The following is a 17944-nucleotide window of genomic DNA, read 5'->3' on the forward strand; positions in this document are numbered from 1 at the left end:
TTCACCCATTTAAGTGTTTTTAGTGCAAGTCAAAGGTTTTTAGTATATTTACAGAGTTCTGCAACTATCATTAAAGTCCATTTTAGAACATTTGTATTACTTCAGAAAGAATGTGGGATCATCCTCCACCCCACTACCTCCCTCTGCCCCATAAAATGAATCTACTTCCTGAGCCTGTACATTTCCCTATTCTGGATTTTGATATGAGTGGGATCACGGAGTATTCTTTTGTGACTGGCTTCTTCCACTTAAGTATGCTTTCCAAGTACATACATGTCATAGCCTGGATCCATACTTCGTTCCTTTTCATGGCCAAATAATATTCCACTGCATGGGTGCAACATGTTTTATTTATCTGTCCAGCCGTTGATGGTCAGTGGGGTTGTTTCCTCTTTTAGGCTGTTATGAATAATGCTGCTGTGAACATCCACAGGCAAGGGGCTCTATGGATGTGTGTTTTCATTCTCTTAGGTGTGTGCCCAGGAGCAGAATTGCTGGGTCATGACTAACTCTGTGTTTAACTGAGGAATAGCCAGTCTGTTTTCTAAAGCAGCTGAACCATTTTACATCCCCGCCAGCAAGGCATGAAGCTTCCAGTTTCTCCACATCTTCACCAACACTTGTTATTACCTGACGTTTTCATTCTTGCATTCTACTCATCGGGAAACCTTCTCATCTCTTGACTCTTTAGATTTTCGGACAAGCAAACACCACGCTGAAGCGATGGCTGTTGGACTTTGCCTCCAAGAGGAAAGAGGCTGAACTTCGCAGTGGCATCATTAGAAACAACAGCCTCTGGGATAAACTGATCTTCCACAAAATACAGGTAGCATGTTGACTCTCAACTATTGCTTGTCATCTAAACTAATTTGGCTTTCAAACTTTCTGTGAGGGCTCTTTTTTTAAATTGAATAGTTGATGTACAATTTTATATAAGTGACAGGCATACAATACAATGATTCACAATTTTTAAAGATGATGTTCCATTTATTGTTATTATAAAATATTGGCTATGTTCACCTAATATATCCTTGTGCAATATATCCTTGTAGCTTATTTTATACCTAGTTGTTTGTACCTCTTAATCCTCTACCCTTTTATTGTGCGAGAGCTCTTTTTAAAAGAGAAGGTCAGTGAGAAAGAGAATTTCTGGCACATTTCTTAAAACTAAGGACAAAGCCATTAGCAAAACCTCAGTGTCCAACAAAATTCTGAATAGTGTTTCACTGTCCAGGGCAGAAAAGGGATCAGGTAGCATAGCCTTTCTGATTCTCCATTTTGTTTTACATATGGAATAATAGTGCGTTCCCCAAAATGCGATAGTTGCCACAAACCAACAACACTCTTGTTCTAATTCCTCAAAACACTTGTGAGTGTAGAGGTGTTGCTTTGCTGTCCACAGCCGTTGAGAGCGAGTGGCATGGTTTTGGGTGGAACCAACCCGTCGGGTGTCCCTCTTGGAGCGCCTGTGCATGCTTGTGCGGAGTGAAGTTCTGTGCAGCCCGCCGACCAGGAGCTGGTGGGCTAGGGCATCAGGGTTCCCAGGAGGAATCTTGGAGAAGACCACTGCTCTCCAGCCACTTGCCCTCACCCTCTCCCCTCTTCCTGCCTTGCAAGTCGAGCCTGGGAGGAAAAGTGAGGCTGATGATCACAGGAGCAGCGCCCGTGTCTGCCACCGTGCTCACCTTCCTGAGGGCCGCGCTGGGCTGCCAGGTGAGGGGCTCCCTGCCGCTCGGGCTCTCAGCTGACTCACGCCCATGTGGCCGCTTTCCGAAAGGCTGTCTTCTTTGCCTGCGCGTGCCCCTTCTTTTCTTCGGATGTGTTATTACTGGGTGGCTTGGAGAAAGAAGTGCACGCACAGCTTGGAGATCCTGCAGTCCCAGAGCAGTGCAGTAAAGCCAGTGTCGCAGTAAAGCGAGTCTTCTGAATTTTTTGGTTTCTCAGTAGATATAAAAGCCCTGTCTACACCAGGCTGTAGTCTAGTAAGTGTGCAGTAGCATTATGTCCAAAAAACAAGGCATTGTATATACCTTAAAAATACTTCATTGCTAAAAAACACTAACCATCTTCTGACAACACAGCGTTGCCACCAACCTTCAATTTGTAAGACATGCAGTCTCTTGTGTGCCCGCATGTATCTTTCACCTCTGGCAGAGTATGTGTTGTGTTCACCATTGGGAAATTTTCACTGGGGTAAGGCACAAAAGATGCCTTTAGATCAGGCGTGAGGGTGTGGGGATGGGTCATAAACCACGCAGAGACCCTGGCTTACGTGGAGGGAGCATCAGAGACTGGGTGACAAGTAGCCGTGAGCCCGCAGAGCGAGTGCATCCCTGGGTGGATCCTGCGAAGTGTGATCTGTGCGGCATTGTCTTCTGTGTGTGAGCATGCTTGCGCTGTAATAAAGCGTGTCGTAACGTGTGGGCTGAGGTTTCTAATGTGGCTAGAGGAACTTAGTTACTGAGCACTTGCAGTGGAAGTGTGACTGTCCCCTCTCCTTCTGTCTCTTCGCCTGGGCACCCAGTTCTACGAAGGCTACGGACAGACCGAGTGCGCCGCCGGCTGCTGCCTGACTATTCCTGGAGACTGGACCGCAGGTACAGGGGCAGGACGTTGCTCACGAGGATCTTACTCTTCACATCAAAATTGTTGGAACTGGGTTAACTAACCAACTTAAACAAGTGCTGTGTCTCCGATGATTTGGGCTTGGGCCAACAATCCTGTGAACCCGGGAGCCCTGTGGATGGGGTCTCCCAGTGCACAGTGGTGATTTGGAGGCTCTGACTTGTCAGGCTGGGTGGAGCTCACATTTGAAGATGGTGCCCTTTATACAAGGTTCAGAGTGCTTGGCCCACCAGAGCTTTCCAGGAATCGATTGGGGCCTGATTACTTGCTGGTGAATTTTAATGGCATTTCCGCTGTGTGCTGCACTTGGTGTTGAGACCCCAGGCAGAAATAAACACAAGTCCTTTTTCCCAAAAGGAAAGAACAGTGGAGGATAAATACAAGTACCTGTTCTGGATGGGGTTCTGTGCTAGGCACTGAGGGACACAGATTACGTGCATTTCATCCCGACAACATGCCTGTGAGGTCAGCCTTGTCACCCCTGGGAGGACACGGTTGATTGTTGACTAAGAAGCTTGTCCATAAAGTCTAAGAATTTATATAGCTTTGTGCTTCAGAGCCAGGATCCCAGCCCATGTCTGACCACAAGACTTGTATGCCTCCCCTGTCCCATACCAGCAGTGTACTCTACACCGTGATCAATAGATTCCCTGATACAGTTGCCGTTTTACATGTTTGAATACCTAATGACACAGATTCTAATATCAGGCCGTCTCCGGGAACATCATTCTGTTGCAGTTGGCACTGACAGTTTATGAACCTTTTTCACAGTACTGACTTTTTAATCCCTGGTGCCTTACCAGCTGCAGAATTTGGAATAGTGACCACTTTAAGCTAAAATGATCAAAACATTGGAAGAATGATTTGTGACACTCTTAAAACTTAATCTGATTTCTGTTATTTTTGTTTTGGGAAAATAGCCCAGTCCTAGCACCCTTTGGTTAGGACTGGAAAAGGTCAGTTTTCATTCCAATCCCAAAGAAAGGCAATGCCAAAGAATGCTCAAACTACCGCATAGTTGCACTCATCTCACACACTAGTAAAGTAATGCTCAAAATTCTCCAAGCCAGGCTTCAGCAATACGTGAACTGTGAACTTCCAGATGTTCAAGCTGGTTTTAGAAAAGGCAGAGGAACAAGAGATCAAATTGCCAACATCCGCTGGATTGTGGGAAAAGGAAGAGAGTTCCAGAAAGACATTTATTTCTGCTTTATTGACTATGCCAAAGCCTTTGACTGTGTGGATCACAAGAAACTGTGGAAAATTCTGAGAGAGCTGGGAATACCAGACCACCTGACTTGCCTCTTGAGAAACCTATATGCAGGTCAGGAAGCAACAGTTAGAACTGGACATGGAACAACAGACTGGTTCCAAATAGGAAAAGGAGTACGTCAAGGCTGTATATTGTCACCCTGCTTATTTAACTTCTATGCAGAGTACATCATGAGAAACGCTGGGCTGGAGGAATCACAGGCTGCAATCAAGATTGCTGGAAGAAGTATCAATGACCTCAGATATGTAGATGATACCACCCTTAAGGCAGAAAGTAAAGAAGAACTAAAGAGCCTCTTGATGAAGGTGAAAGAGGAGAGTGAAAAATTTGGCTTAAAAATCAACATTCAGAAAACGAAGATCATGGCATCCAGTCCCATCACTTCATGGGAAATAGATGGGGAAACAGTGGAAATAGTGTCAGACTTTTATTTTTGGGGCTCCAAAATCACTGCAAATGGTGATTGCAGCCATGAAATTAAAAGACGCTTCCTCTTTGGAAGGAAAGTTATGACCAACCAAGATAGCATATTCAAAAGCAGAGACATTACTTTGCCAACAAAGGTCCGTCTAGTCAAGGCTATGATTTTTCCAGTGGTCATGTATGGATGTGAGAGTTGGACTGTGAAGAAAGCTGAGCCCTGAAGAATTGATGCTTTTGAACTGTGGCGTTGGAGAAGACTCTTGAGAGTCCCTTGGACTGCAAGGAGATCCAACCAGTCCATTCTAAAGGAGATCAGTCCTGGCTGTTCTTTGGAAGGACTGATGCTAAAGCTGAAACTCCAATACTTTGGCCACCTGGTGCGAAGAGCTGACTCATTTGAAAAGACTCTGATGCTGGGAGGGATTGGGGGCAGGAGAAGAAGGGGATGACAGAGGATAAGATGGCTGGATGGCATCACCTACTCAATAGACATAAGTTTGGGTGAACTCCAGGAGTTGGTGATGGACAGGGAGGCCTGGTGTGCTGTGGTTCGTGGGGTCACAAAGAGTCGGACATGACTGAGCGACCGAACTGAACTGAACTGAACTGAGCACCCTTTGGCAAGAGAGTGAAGTGAGCTGTGAAAAGAAGCCTTGTCCTGTCTTAAATGAATTTACGTATAAGACATGTTCTTTCTTAATCTCGGGGGAAAAGGCCATATTGGTCAAAACCATCTGACCGATCACAGTTTATTCTCATAGAGAACGCAGACATTAAGTACATCTGTATAAGGGAGAGCAGGGCCATCGTGAAAGGTTGTTGTTGAATCACGACACCGGGATTCTTGGCCTCCGGAGGAGAAGAATTCAATCCGAGGCCAGAGACAAGGCTTGATTGCTCAGAGCTTTTGTGTAATAAAGTTTTATTAAAGTATGAAGGAGATAGAGAAAGCTTCTGACATAGGCATCAGAAGAGGGTAGAAAGAGTACCCACTTGTTAGTGTTAGCAATGAAGTTATATACTCTCCAGTGAATCCAAAGAATGTCTGGAGGTTGTAAAGACCTCACCAGACCTACTCCCATAATTTACATTTTAAGATAACAGAATTAGCCAGAAGGTTTAATCCAGAGACTCTCCTCAGGCAGAATACATTATTGTTATATAATCCTGAGGAATGTAGAGAAGGAAAAAAAGTTTGTCTTTTCTTCCTCCTTGAGAATTCCAGACCCCTCTCTCCTTGGGGACCCCTAGACTTCTTATCAACCTGCCTAGGAAATGACTCTCTCAATCGGATCATAGGAACCACATAAAAGTTTTAGAAAACCCACTTCCAGGTATTCAAAGAAACCCTAAAAATCAGCAGCCAAATCATTTACACTTTGAAAAGTAATTGGAGCGTCAGACTTAGGAAAGGTCCCTAAGAGACTTTTGAATGTTTCTCTTTTCTGGGAATAAACTCTCAATTAGTTTGCCAGGGGGAGACAGACAGTGTTTGCCAAGCCAGAGGTTCGCACCAGCTGTTCTCAGCGTGAGAACAGGGCTTATTTGGGATCAAAGCAATCTGGCCTAAGGATATTGGTTGTCATATTAGGAGTGATCATTCTTTTATTTGATACACAGGCCATGTTGGTGCCCCAATGCCTTGCAGCATTATCAAGCTTGTTGATGTGGAAGAAATGAATTACCTGGCTGCCAAGGGCGAGGGCGAGGTGAGTAAAACCCCCCGAAGTCACCCTCTTGGGGCAGTCGCCTCCAGTAACCAGCCACTTCTGTAACCAACCACTTCTCAGCACTGCGGCAGGTGAAGCCACTGAGCTTGGTGTTGCTGCTGATCTTGCGGTCATACAGGCTTCTTTTGGAAGGTGCATATGTCTAAGTCTCAGGGGGTGGAGGCGTGGGGGGCACCAGCACCACCTTCTGCCACCAGCACGATGGGCCTCAGGGCCCAGGAGGGCAGAAAGGCTTCAGGGCCCAAAGTCCCTGGCCCCGGCTTCCTGTCTGCTGACTGCCCTCAGTGCCTGAGTGACCGGTGGCTAGTGGAAGGTATGCCCAACTGCTGTGTGACTTCATCCCCTTTGGGGCTTTCTGGCAGCTTGGAGCCAGAACCTAGGGTGATCGTGAGCCCTAGAATCTGCAGCCGAAGACATTCAGGAAGGAAGTGGGGGCATTGGAGGTACCAGCACGTCAGTGAGGCTCTGGTAGCTCCCGCTGGATCCTGGCATTCAGAGTCTGGCTAAAGGTTGAGGGAGACATACACGCCCGTGCACACACACACACACATGCACACACACACACACAAACACACATACACGCACACACACGCAGTTTCCTCTGGAGAAGTCCCAGTTAGTGCTCTTAACAGATCATCTTTCTTCCCCCTCCCATCTCACTTAGATGGAACTGATGCCAGCACTGTCTAAGTGTAAGCTGATTTGAGTTGCAGGTATTGTGAAATGATCACGGCCGTGGGTTTTGTAACCATCCATCATCTCATACCGGTAACAAAAAGAAGAAAAGGGATTTTTGTTCCCCCTTGTGATGAGAGCTCTTAAGATCTCCTTTCTTAACAACTTGAAAACATCCCACGCAGCCATGCCAAGTGTAGTTGGCATGCTGTACGTGACATCCCCGGTCCTTACTTACCTTATAACTGGATGTTTGTACCTTTCACCCACTTCTTCCAATTCACATGGCCACACCTCCCTCGCCCTCTTTTTCCTTCAGGTATGTGTGAAAGGGTCAAACGTTTTTCAAGGCTACTTGAAAGACCCAGTGAAAACAGCAGAAACTCTGGATAAAGACGGCTGGTTGCACACAGGGGACATTGGCAAGTGGTTACCAGTAAGTGGTCCCCTCCCTTGTCGGGAAGACGAGCTCCAGCACAGCCACGGCGCCCTGATTCTCCCCCGTCTTTCTCCCTCCCTTCCTTTACGCAGAAAACAGGCTTATGTTTAGCATCCTCCTGTAGCATTTTCACTGTAACTGCTGCACATAGGTTTTGTTTTGATACTTGACATCCTTTCTGGTTGCTGCTTCTGGTCTGAAATCCAGAAACACTGTGACTGGCTTTTCCCATTTCAGTACTGTGCCTTGAAGTTGAGGCCTTGGTTCATTTTGGGTAGGGGAGAGAGAGCACTGTATTTAAGCGGCTGGGAATGGATGACAGGCCAGAATTTGTGAACACATACGTTTCTTAGCATCGTCATCTCAGTAAAAACAGGGTAAGTGTTTAGAGGTTGAGGCCAAGCCCTTTGAGTGTAGCCTCAGAACTGTTTACTGTAGAGAAATTCGGAGTTCATCTCGGGAGTCAAGATGCTGTTGCAAGAAGCAACATAGGCGTCACCACTTTTGCTGTGGTGGCAACCATTGCTTTTTAAAGTCATTACAACGGCTCGTGTCATTATTATTATTGTGTAATTGTTCAAGTCTTACAGATTTAAGGTGCTAATTTTTTTTTTTGCCTGAAACAATATCCCCACCCCAAATTAATTCAGATTTCAGAATACCCAGGCTATTTAGAAATAAATCAAGTCCCTCTTTCCAGACTCAGGAGGGGTTAAGTATCCATTCTGATTCTGACTCTGGCTCTGAGGAGCCCATCTCCTCATCCTAATCTTCGTGGACCTTAGTCTGCTCCTGTTGGAACCGGAGGAGAACTGTTGCAGGCTGAAAGAACCCCGGGTACTTTCCAGCAGATGACTCTGGGAAGCGAGCGAGTGACCCGGGGTGGGGATGGGGCTTTGGGTTACCAGAGGTGGGGAGGCAGGCACCACTGGCGTTTTCGAGTCTGGGCCAGAGATTCTCGAGTCCCCACAGTCATCACTCAGAGAGCCGGGAGCAGGTCCTCTGCAGCCCCAGCTCCACACCGAGCACTGTGGGGAGGATGAGCGCATCTCTCCTCAAGAGCACCTTGACCCCGTCTCGGGCCCCTGTGGCACACAGTAAAGCTCTCCAAGCTGAAGGGAGCAAGCGGGGTGCTCTAGTTGGCTGAGAGGCGGAAGTGGAGTGAGAGGGACTCCCTCATCCCTTCTCTATCTCACTACTCAGCCTGGGGAGGTTACATAATCTCTGTCAGCCTCAGTTTGTCTCTCTGTAAAATGGTTTAACAGCCGACCCCTGCCAGACCTTATTGCTGCTAAGTCACTTCAGTCGTGTCCAATTCTGTGTGACCCCACAGATGGCAGCCCACCAGGCTCCTCCATCCCTGGGACTCTCCAGGCAAGAACACTGGAGTGGGTTGCCATTTCCTTCTCCAATGCGTGAAAGTGAAAAGTGAAAGTGAAGTCGCTCAGTCGTGTCTGACTCTTAGCGACCCCATGGACTGCAGCCCACCAGGCTCCTCCGTCCATGGGATTTGCCAGGCAAGAGTACTGGAGTGGGCTGCCATTGCCATTGCCAGACCTTATTAGGATTAAGTAATAGTGCACAGGAAATGCTCAGTGCGCTGCGTGGCCACTGCTGGGGGGAAACAGCCCTGGGACCTGCTCACAGCCCACACCTCCCCTCCGCACCCCCAAACAGAATGGCACCTTGAAGATCATCGACAGGAAAAAGCACATCTTTAAACTGGCACAAGGGGAGTACATAGCTCCCGAGAAGATCGAAAACATCTACCAGCGAAGTGAACCTATCGCTCAGGTGTTTGTCCACGGAGAGAGCTTGCAGGTATGTGCTGCCCGAGCCAGGAGCTCTGTGGCCGGCTCTGTATGCCTAGAGCTGGTTCATATTCATTGCAAAAAGCATCACAATATTATAAGACGTCCACGTACCTTCAGTGTAATGGGAAGTTGGCCACGTGTGTGAACTGGCTTTCTGACTGTCTGACTTTGATGCCTGACTTGCTAGAACATAATCAACACGTTATTGGGTTTTGTTGCTTGGCATTTCTTTTCTTTTTTTCTGTTTCTCCCCCATCTATTTTGTAACTAGCAATTTGTGTCTCTTATTCTTGGCAGTTCTTAGTCTTCTATACCAAGGGAAGTGGCATAAAACTACTGGGGGATAGGTAAAATAAGCTTCTAATTTAATTACGAGGAGAAATATTGATATATGGGTTATAAGAAAGCTTAGCATTTTTAGACATATTAAACCTAACTTATTTATGGTATACCTTCTTCATCATTCTTGAGCAAATGATGGTTTGGAAGCCAGCATATCTTAAAGTTGAAAACTAATGGCAGTATTGCAATGGAACCTCATTTACCAAAATTCTGGACAGATGGTGGAAAGGAAGAGAATGGGTTCTAGTTTTCTGAGGGTTAATATTTCTACAAATCAGAGGGGACACATGTATGCCTAGAGCTGGTTCATATTCATTGCAAAAAGCATCACAATATTATAAAGTAATTATCCTCCTATTTAAATAAATTTAAAAATATTTCTACAAATCTTGAAATTTTCAAATAATTGTGGCAGAAGATTTTCCTGTAAGAAAATACGCCTATTTTTCTTCAAGAATGCACTGCATCTTCTTAGACCTGGCCTACTGTGCCTTTGATTTTTATTTCATTTCATTGTCACTCAGTTGTAAAGAATGAGGTGCTAGAGTTCTTTTTAAAGTGAATCTGTATATATTTTCTTTTTGTCTTTTTATAAAGCAGTTATCTGATATCTATCCCATTATTTGCTTATTTGACCCTATTTTATTTTTAAAAGTATATATAAAAATAAGTAAAAACTAGGGTTTTATTATATTTTGATTTCCAGTGGTTCTTTGAAAACATTTATTGCAAAATTCCCGATACTGTCTGTATTTCAGAGGCAGGAGTTAACCTGGGCCCTGTGGACGCCAGGGCTTTTAACATGCTCTGAAGAGAGGGTCTCTAACTCCCAGATTCTCCCAGGGGCCCACGAAGCAGATAATAAGGAACTACAATTTTAGAACATCGGGACCAAACTGTGTAATAACTCACTTGTCTCTGTTAAAGGCATTTCTCATAGCGATTGTGGTACCGGACGTTGAGACACTAGGTGCCTGGGCCCAGAAGAGAGGCATTGTGGGCTCCTTTGAAGAACTATGCAGAAACAAGGTGGGTTCCAAAGTGTGCAGCCATCCTCCTGAACTTCCCTTTGCGTTAAGTGCAAAGTGCAGGGACCCCTGCCCCCCGCGCCCCCTGAACCCACCACGGGAATAAGGATCCTGTTTTTCTTACCTTATTAGGATGTCAAAAAAGGTATTCTAGAAGACATGGTGAGACTCGGGAAGGAGTCTGGCCTGAAACCATTTGAACAGGTAAGACTCACATCCAAGTGTATGAATTCCCGAAAAATGGGTTTTTGACTTGAGGGTGTTTTTGGTGAACAGGTTCTAGAAGAGGATGAGGTGATGTACAGACATTGTGTGGAAGAGACAGTGGTGTGGTTTGGCTGGGGAGGGATTTCTGTAACCAGGGGGGTGTATCCTCTTCTTGGGGGGCCAGGCTGTGGTCCCGATTCTGTCCTGATATCAGGCCACTCCCTGCCCTATGTTGAGACGGTGCAGCTGGCCTGGCCTGTGAAGCTGGCAGGAATGGCCCAGAAGGGTTTTTATCCCTTCAGAAGTATCTGTCCTCCTTGCCTCCTTTGACTTCCTGGTCTCTTTACAGGTCAAAGGCATCTATCTCCACCCTGAAGTCTTCTCTATCGACAATGGCCTTCTGACCCCAACCATGAAGGCTAAAAGGCCAGAGCTTCGGAATTATTTCAGGTCACAGATTGATGAGCTTTACTCCACCATCAAAGTCTAACGCGAGGGAGGAAGCGGAGGGGAGTTTGACAACGGCAGGAAGGGAGGGAGCATCCTCGGGTGCCTCTCCCGTCCAGATTCTCGTCATAGGAGCCTGGAGGGAACGGAACACTGCCTTACAGCCACCTCGCGTCGCAGACCGTGTCCACGGTGATCCACGATTTCCAAAACGAGCCTTAAAAAATCATAGAGGGGAAACTGCAAACGTGCTAAGTTCTTTACCAATTCCTCAGTTACAAAGGCGGGTGAACACTTTGTCTCCCCGATCTGCTAACCAAAGGGTTAGGACTTTGCTCTTTCTGAGATGTCTGCTACACACTGCAAATTCTGCAGATTTCTGCTGCTCAGAGTCCCGTGCACTGGAGGGAACCACCGTTCCGACAAGCAAGACCTGGCTCGCCTGCAGGAGGTCGCAAGAGGACCAGAGGGTTTTTGTTTTTTTTTTTAATTCCTGCTACCCTCCCTTCCCTGTGTCACACTCACTCTCACGAACCTTCTGATTAACCCCTGTCCTTCCTGTCGGAGCAGAGGTTCTCAGTGAAGCAAAGGGCAGACCCAGCTCAGAATAGCACAGGTATTGAATTCTGGATGGACAGCCGCTCACCAGAGAGGATGGATTCTGGTGCCCATAGAGCAGAATATTCTCCAACGCTCTTCTCCAGACCCAATTTCCTGATTTCCTCCATCTGTCGCCTCCCAGGGGTTATTAAAAGAAAAAATCTGCCTTAGACTCTGCAGTGAAGACAAGCATTTCAACAAGGAAACAGTTACCTGGATCAACCATGCTCAACTGTGACGCCTGAATAACTGTCCACTTTTCCTTTGATGAACCGGTCACTCTGTCTCTGATGGATTTTAATGTGGTTTTCATATTGAAACAGTATGTTTGATCAAGTGGCTTTTCCCCGACCCCCCCCTCCCCCCCAGAATATAAACTCTCAGGCAAGGCATGTCTTTAAAAATATTAAGGAGGTAGATACACTTGGGTACTTATTGAAATGGATGGTGATAAATAAATGCTCTTCTATCGTAATGCTACTTGATTTCTATGAAATATATTTGACAAGCCAAAATTCTAGGACATAGGAATCTGGAAAACTCATTTCCTGGGATTAGATTCTCAAGGTTTTTTTTTTTTTTTTTTTTAAGTTAATTTGGGAAATTAGCCGCATTTCACTTTTACTGCAAGTCTTTGCCACATGTGACTGAACTTAGTTTTCATTTGTACACCGAAAACAGTTGTTTTGGGAAAGAGGAGTACCTGTATTATACAAGCACAACAGGGTTTGCCCTAAAGAGCTGTCCTCATTACAACACTATTTGGTAGCCTAACTTCCTACGTGTACTCTTAATTGCCCAAGAAGTCAATAATTGGTCACATCGGGGTTTTGAATGTTTGCTTTAAGTGTTGGCTCTTTCTATGTTTTATAAACCAAAACAGAATTTCCAAAAACAGTGAAGGAAACCAAAATAAATATTTCTGCATTTCAAGCGAGTGACGCCTCCATTTTTCATGGGAGGGCCGGGGCGGCCTCGGATGAGCACGTGCGAAGAGCGGGGATGCGCTCAGCCACAGGCTTCTCCCTGTGTGTCCTCCCTTCTCCGGGCTCCTTCTCGGGGCGCCGTCATCCCGCCACTTCCAGATGCTGAACCGGGGCTCCAACCCGTTCCCCTGGCAGCAGCGATCCTGCTGTGTTTCAGAGGAGAAAGTCATGGTATGAATGGCACAGGTGTTCTTGAAAACGCAAATTCTCGGGGGGAAGCGACATTGCAGGAGGCGTCGCTGCGGCGGGTGGTTCTAGCGGGTTTTCATTTGGTGCGTCTATAGTCATCCTCTTCCCATAATGCTGTTCGGGGAGATGGCTCATTCATAGCGGCTGACTGTTTTCTCCTGTCGCTACCCTACGCTGTCATCTTAAAAGACTTGTCTTTTCCAGAAGTGTGAATTAACCGCTCCCCCACCCCCCGCCCCAGCCCCGGTCTCTTCTGTAGCCTGTTGTGTTTAAATACACCTTCATCCCCTGCTTCGGTCTCGGGTTTGGGGTGCTGAGGTCTGCTTTCTTCCTCTAAAGCTTAAGCCCTGTCTGTGCACAGCTCTCTGGTAAGACTCATCCAGGCTGCCTTTTTGCCTTGCTTTTCAAGTTCTTTACCTTCTTCCTTCCCTATCTTCCTCTTGCTCTCTCCTGTCATTGGGGAACCCCGTGACCTTCCTGTCTCCTTCCTGAGCTCTCAGCACAGGACTTAGGAACTGGTGGGTGTTAGAGAACAAAGTTTGAACCAAGCTTCTATCATGAGGTTGATAAAAACATTGTCTCTTTTTTTTTTTTTAATTCTGATAAAACACACCTAAGATCCCCCACCTTCATCATTTAAAAGCATAAGGTTCAGTGGCATCTAGTGCATTCACTAAATGCGGCCTGTGCGGCGGTCACCACCATCCATCTCCATCCAGTAGTTCCTCACGTTCCAAAACTGCAGCTCTGCCCATTAATAACCCTTGTTCCCTCCTCACCCAGCCCCTGGCCACCACCCTTCTGCTGTCTCTGCACTTGACCGCTCTAAGTGCCATATATGAATGAGTCGTATGGTGCGTGTCCTTCTGGGTTTGGCTAATTTCACTTAGCTTTATGCCCTCTGGGTCCCTCTGTGTCGTCAGAAATGTCAAGATTCTCTCACTTTTATGGCTGAATTAATATTTGTACGATTACATCATATTGTGTTTATATAATCGTTTGTTGATGGACATTTTTTCCTACCTTCTAGCTATTGAGACTGTCCACTGTGAACGTCACTGTACAATATCTCTCTGAGTCCCTGCTCTCAGTTCTTTTGGATAAACACCCAGAAGTGGAATTGCTGGGTCACTGGGTCATTCTGTGTCATTTCATTTTCTGGGGAGCTGCTACAGTTTTTCGCATCATTTTAGACTCTCAGGGACAGTGCACAAGGGTTCCACCTTCTCCACCTCCTTGGCCATTACTTGTTGGTTTCTTTCTCTTCTTTTGATAATACCCATCCTCGTGGGTGTGAAGTGGTACCTCACTGTGGTTTTGATTTGCAAGCTGGAATCAAGATTGCTGGGAGAAATATCAATAACATCAGATATGCAGATGACACCACCCTTAGGGCAGAAAGTGAAGAGGAACTAAAAAGCCTCTTGATGAAAGTAAAAGAGGAGAGTGAGAAAGTTGGCTTAAAAATCAACATTCAGAAAACAAAGATCATGGCATCTGGTCCCATCACTTCATGGGAAATAGATGGGGAAACAGTAGAAACAGTGTCAGACTTTATTTTGGGGGGCTCCAAAATCACTGCAGATGGTGATTACAGCCATGAAATTAAAAGACGCTTCCTCCTTGGAAGGAAAGTTATGACCAACCAAGATAGCATATTCAAAAGCAGAGACATTACTTTGCCAACTAAGGTCCGTCTAGTCAAGGCTATGGTTTTTCCTGTGGTCATGTATGGATGTGAGAGTTGGACTGTGAAGAAAACTGAGGACCGAAGAATTGATGCTTTTGAACTGTGGCGTTGGAGAAGACTCTTGAGAGTCCCTTGGATTGCAAGGAGATCCAGCCAGTCCATTCTAAAGGAAATCAGTCCTGGGTGTTCATTGGAAGGACTGATGCTGAAGTTGAAACTCCAATACTTTGGCCACCTGATGTGAAGAGCTGACTCATTTGAAAAGACCCTGATGGTTGGGAGGGATTGGGGGCAGGAGGAGACGGGGATGACAGAGGATAAGATGGCTGGATGGCATCACTGACTCGATGCACATGAGTTTGGGTGAACTCTGGGAGTTGTTGATGGACAGGGAGGCCTGGAGTGCTGCAGTTCGTGGAGTGGCAAAGAGTCAGACACGACCGAGCGACTGAACTGAATGATGATAAAGTTGAGCGTCCTTTCATCTGCTTACTGGTCACTTGTATATCTGCTGGGCAGTCTGGCTCTGGACACTGAGCTTTCTACCTCACACTGTGGAGGTTGCTTCTTGTCTGCCTGGGCCAGTAGCCTCCTGACAGAGACGTGTCATTGGATTGTTTCTTGGTGCCAGTAGTTATGCCTCTGAGCTTCGGCCCAGACGGTTTTGATTCCTACCTAATGGTTTTTCTTTGCCACAGCACAGGCTAGTACCACTTGCCAGTGTCATTCTGGTTTATAGTTCATCATACATGAAATACAGTTGCTGTCTGTGATGCTGGAAACCCCAAATCCATCAAGGATCAAAAGTCAGGTAGAACCAGCTACTCTTATTTCAGAAGGAAAGTAGGTGTAAAGCTGGGTCACAGTCACGTGGCAGCTTCATGGGACCCTTGGACGTCCCAGAAATCATCAGCTGTGGAGGTGGTGACAGCTACGGGTGTTGTGGACTTGCTATGAGCAGTGCACCAGGCTGTGCTCGACTTACGTTCTCATTTAATCCTCACAAAGCCCCCACAAACCTGCAGGCTACAGATCCGCAGTTCTGTGTCTAGCATCGGCTAAGTGCCAGGCACAGTTCTGAGCTGCGGGAACTCGGCAGCGAGTACAGCACACGGGATCCTTGCCCTGTAACTCTCTGCCGAGAAAGACAGACAGTAAGCAGATAAGAGAGTGAACAACTTCAGATCACATTGGGGGCTTTGAAGACAATAGGTGGAGTCTCAGTGAGGGGACCACAAGGGCCTGTCTTCAGTGTTGTGGTCAGAGAAGGTCTCTTTGAGGACGTTACACTGGGGTGATAACCTGAAGATGGAGGAGGAACCCTGCAAAGCTTTGGAGAAAGAGTTTGCAAATAGAAGCAGGGTGTGCAAAGGCCCTGAGGTGGGAACCAGCTGGCTCTAGTCCAGGCATTGAAAGGAAGCTGGCGCGGCTGCAGCATAATAAGCGTGGGGAGGAGTGCAGCTGAGAGCAGTTAGAGACGCAGGAGGACTGGTTACCAGGCCCCGCAGCCCAGAAAGGAATCCAGGGTTTTTAAACCAGTAAAGGCTTTTGAGGCAAGGAGTGACATTCCCTGAATGACCCCTCCAGCCAGGTGCAGAGGGGTCAGAGGAGAGGAAGAGTGAGGGTGAGGACAGGCTCACCTGTAAGTGAGGCGGCCTGAACCAGGTTGGTGGCGGTGGAGGCAGCAGACAGTCAATTTAAAAGCCGTTGGTGGCCAAACCACTGCGCTTGGGGAACTGGGAAGAGGGTGGGCTCAGGGGTGAGCGCTGCAGTGGATGGTGGAGCCGTGCTTACTGGGATGAGAAGACCCTGGAGAAAGGCCTCGAGAGGCCGGGTGGGGCCAGTTTCCATCTCAAGTTCCTGCTGGACAACTCAAAAGATAGATATCACCTGCCTCTCAGAAGACCGCTCAGGAGATGACAGATTGCCAAGTTAACAGCACAGAAAATGCAGGCTGAGGGGCTTTATCAGGCAGCCTGGGGAAGCGGGAAACCTGGAAGGAAGTGGAGCAGGCCCCAAGTGGAGCCCCGGGGACCTCCACGGTGGGGGCACTGAGAAAAGGGGCAGCCAGGGGGTGGAGGGCCACCTGCCGGGAGGAAGAGCACGGTGTCCCTGAAGCCCAGAGAAAGAGTGTCAGGAGGGGAGGGAGGCGGTGGGTATGACAGCCTGCTGTTGCATCCGGGAATAGGGTGGGGACGGAGGAGCTGGATTTGGCAATGGCGGCAAACTTGGTAGTGAGTGTCTGGCAGAGCAGGGAGGCCAGAAGCCTGCTGGAGCGAGTTCCTGAGTCCTAGGGAATCAGGACAGAGGGTGGCCGGCTCTGTCTTGAAGTTTTGTCCCATGAGTGGATGGTAACTGGAGAACGGCGGGGAAGTAGAGTCTTGCTTTTTTTTTGTTGCTGGTGGTGGGGGTTTTGAGGATGAGAGATAAAATGGTGACAGTGACCCACTAACCCAGAAAGTGATGAAGCTGGAACAAGGTGGGACAGCTGTCCTGAGACAGGGCAGGTTAGAGCCCGCAGTCAACTGCAGAGATCGCCCATCGATGGGGTATTTCGATAGGATGCGCTTCTACTGTAATAGGAACGGGACTAGAGAATGTGGGGTAGATATAGGTAGATCCATGGTGACTGACCTAGAGAAATTAGGGAGCTCCTATCCAAATAGTTCTCTTTTTTTTCATTGAAGTATAACGTCCTTGTTATGGATGAGAAACGCGAGGCTTGGAGAGATCGGCCAACTGGTCCTAGTAAGTGACTGAGCTGGATTTTCTGACTCCAAGACCTCTCCATGTCTGGGCCACCTCCCTTCTGTCCCTCCCCACTGCATGGTGTGATGCCTGATGAGTGTCCTGAGCATCCCAAAGGCCCGACTGCTGTGTTGGATGAGTTTTTGTTTTGTTTTGTTTTGTTTTCAATTAGGCAACCAGGGCCAGCTACAGTCTTCACTGCAGATTGAGTCAAGCCACCAGGAGGAATTGGGTAAATGCCAGGGACTCTGGACTTTGCTTGTCGTGTTTCATCCTTATTCCCAGTGATGGCTGCTTTTCACTGCGGGAGAGAAGCTGCCAGCCTGCCCCCAGCCACTGGGCAGAGCAGTGGACAGAGGACAGAAGGCTCTGGCAGCAGCGTGAGAAGGGAGGCCATGGGATGATCAGGCCCAGAGCATCCCTCTCGCCCTCCCCAGTCTCCACCCTCTCCGCAGTTACTGTGAATGGTGGTGGCCGTGGCTGTGAGTGGGACTAAAGGGGACGCTCCTGCGGCTCACAGCACAGAGACGGCTCCTCTGTGTCCTCCCTTAGCTGAGTAATCACCCCCCAACCCGCGCAGCCAGCTGCCCTCTCACCCCTATAACCTTGAATGATGCTCAAATCTGTGTTCATCTTGATCTCACCCCTTCACTCAGCCTGAGGAACTGGAAAACTCCCCAACCTGACTTATTCATGCATACATCTGGCATAAAAAGAAGTCTAGCGTT

General features: G+C 47.5%; 1 protein-coding gene across 5 annotated transcripts in view; it reads left to right on the forward strand.

Annotated features, from left to right (window-relative positions):
• Window positions 1-12536, forward strand: part of ACSL1 (acyl-CoA synthetase long-chain family member 1) — a 65565-nt gene extending 53029 nt beyond the window's left edge. For all 5 annotated transcript variants that reach the window (XM_018041882.1, XM_018041881.1, XM_005698717.3 and 2 more), the window contains exons 13-21: window positions 692-826; window positions 1618-1713; window positions 2525-2597; window positions 5942-6030; window positions 7046-7162; window positions 8843-8986; window positions 10249-10350; window positions 10482-10553; window positions 10906-12536. In XM_018041882.1, the coding sequence (XP_017897371.1) occupies window positions 692-826; window positions 1618-1713; window positions 2525-2597; window positions 5942-6030; window positions 7046-7162; window positions 8843-8986; window positions 10249-10350; window positions 10482-10553; window positions 10906-11046 (969 nt within the window). In that variant the 3' untranslated portion in view covers window positions 11047-12536. The remainder of the gene's footprint in view (window positions 1-691; window positions 827-1617; window positions 1714-2524; window positions 2598-5941; window positions 6031-7045; window positions 7163-8842; window positions 8987-10248; window positions 10351-10481; window positions 10554-10905) is intronic.

The sequence above is a fragment of the Capra hircus genome, chromosome 27 (assembly GCF_001704415.2).
Source record: "Capra hircus breed San Clemente chromosome 27, ASM170441v1, whole genome shotgun sequence".
NCBI lineage: Eukaryota > Metazoa > Chordata > Mammalia > Artiodactyla > Bovidae > Capra > Capra hircus.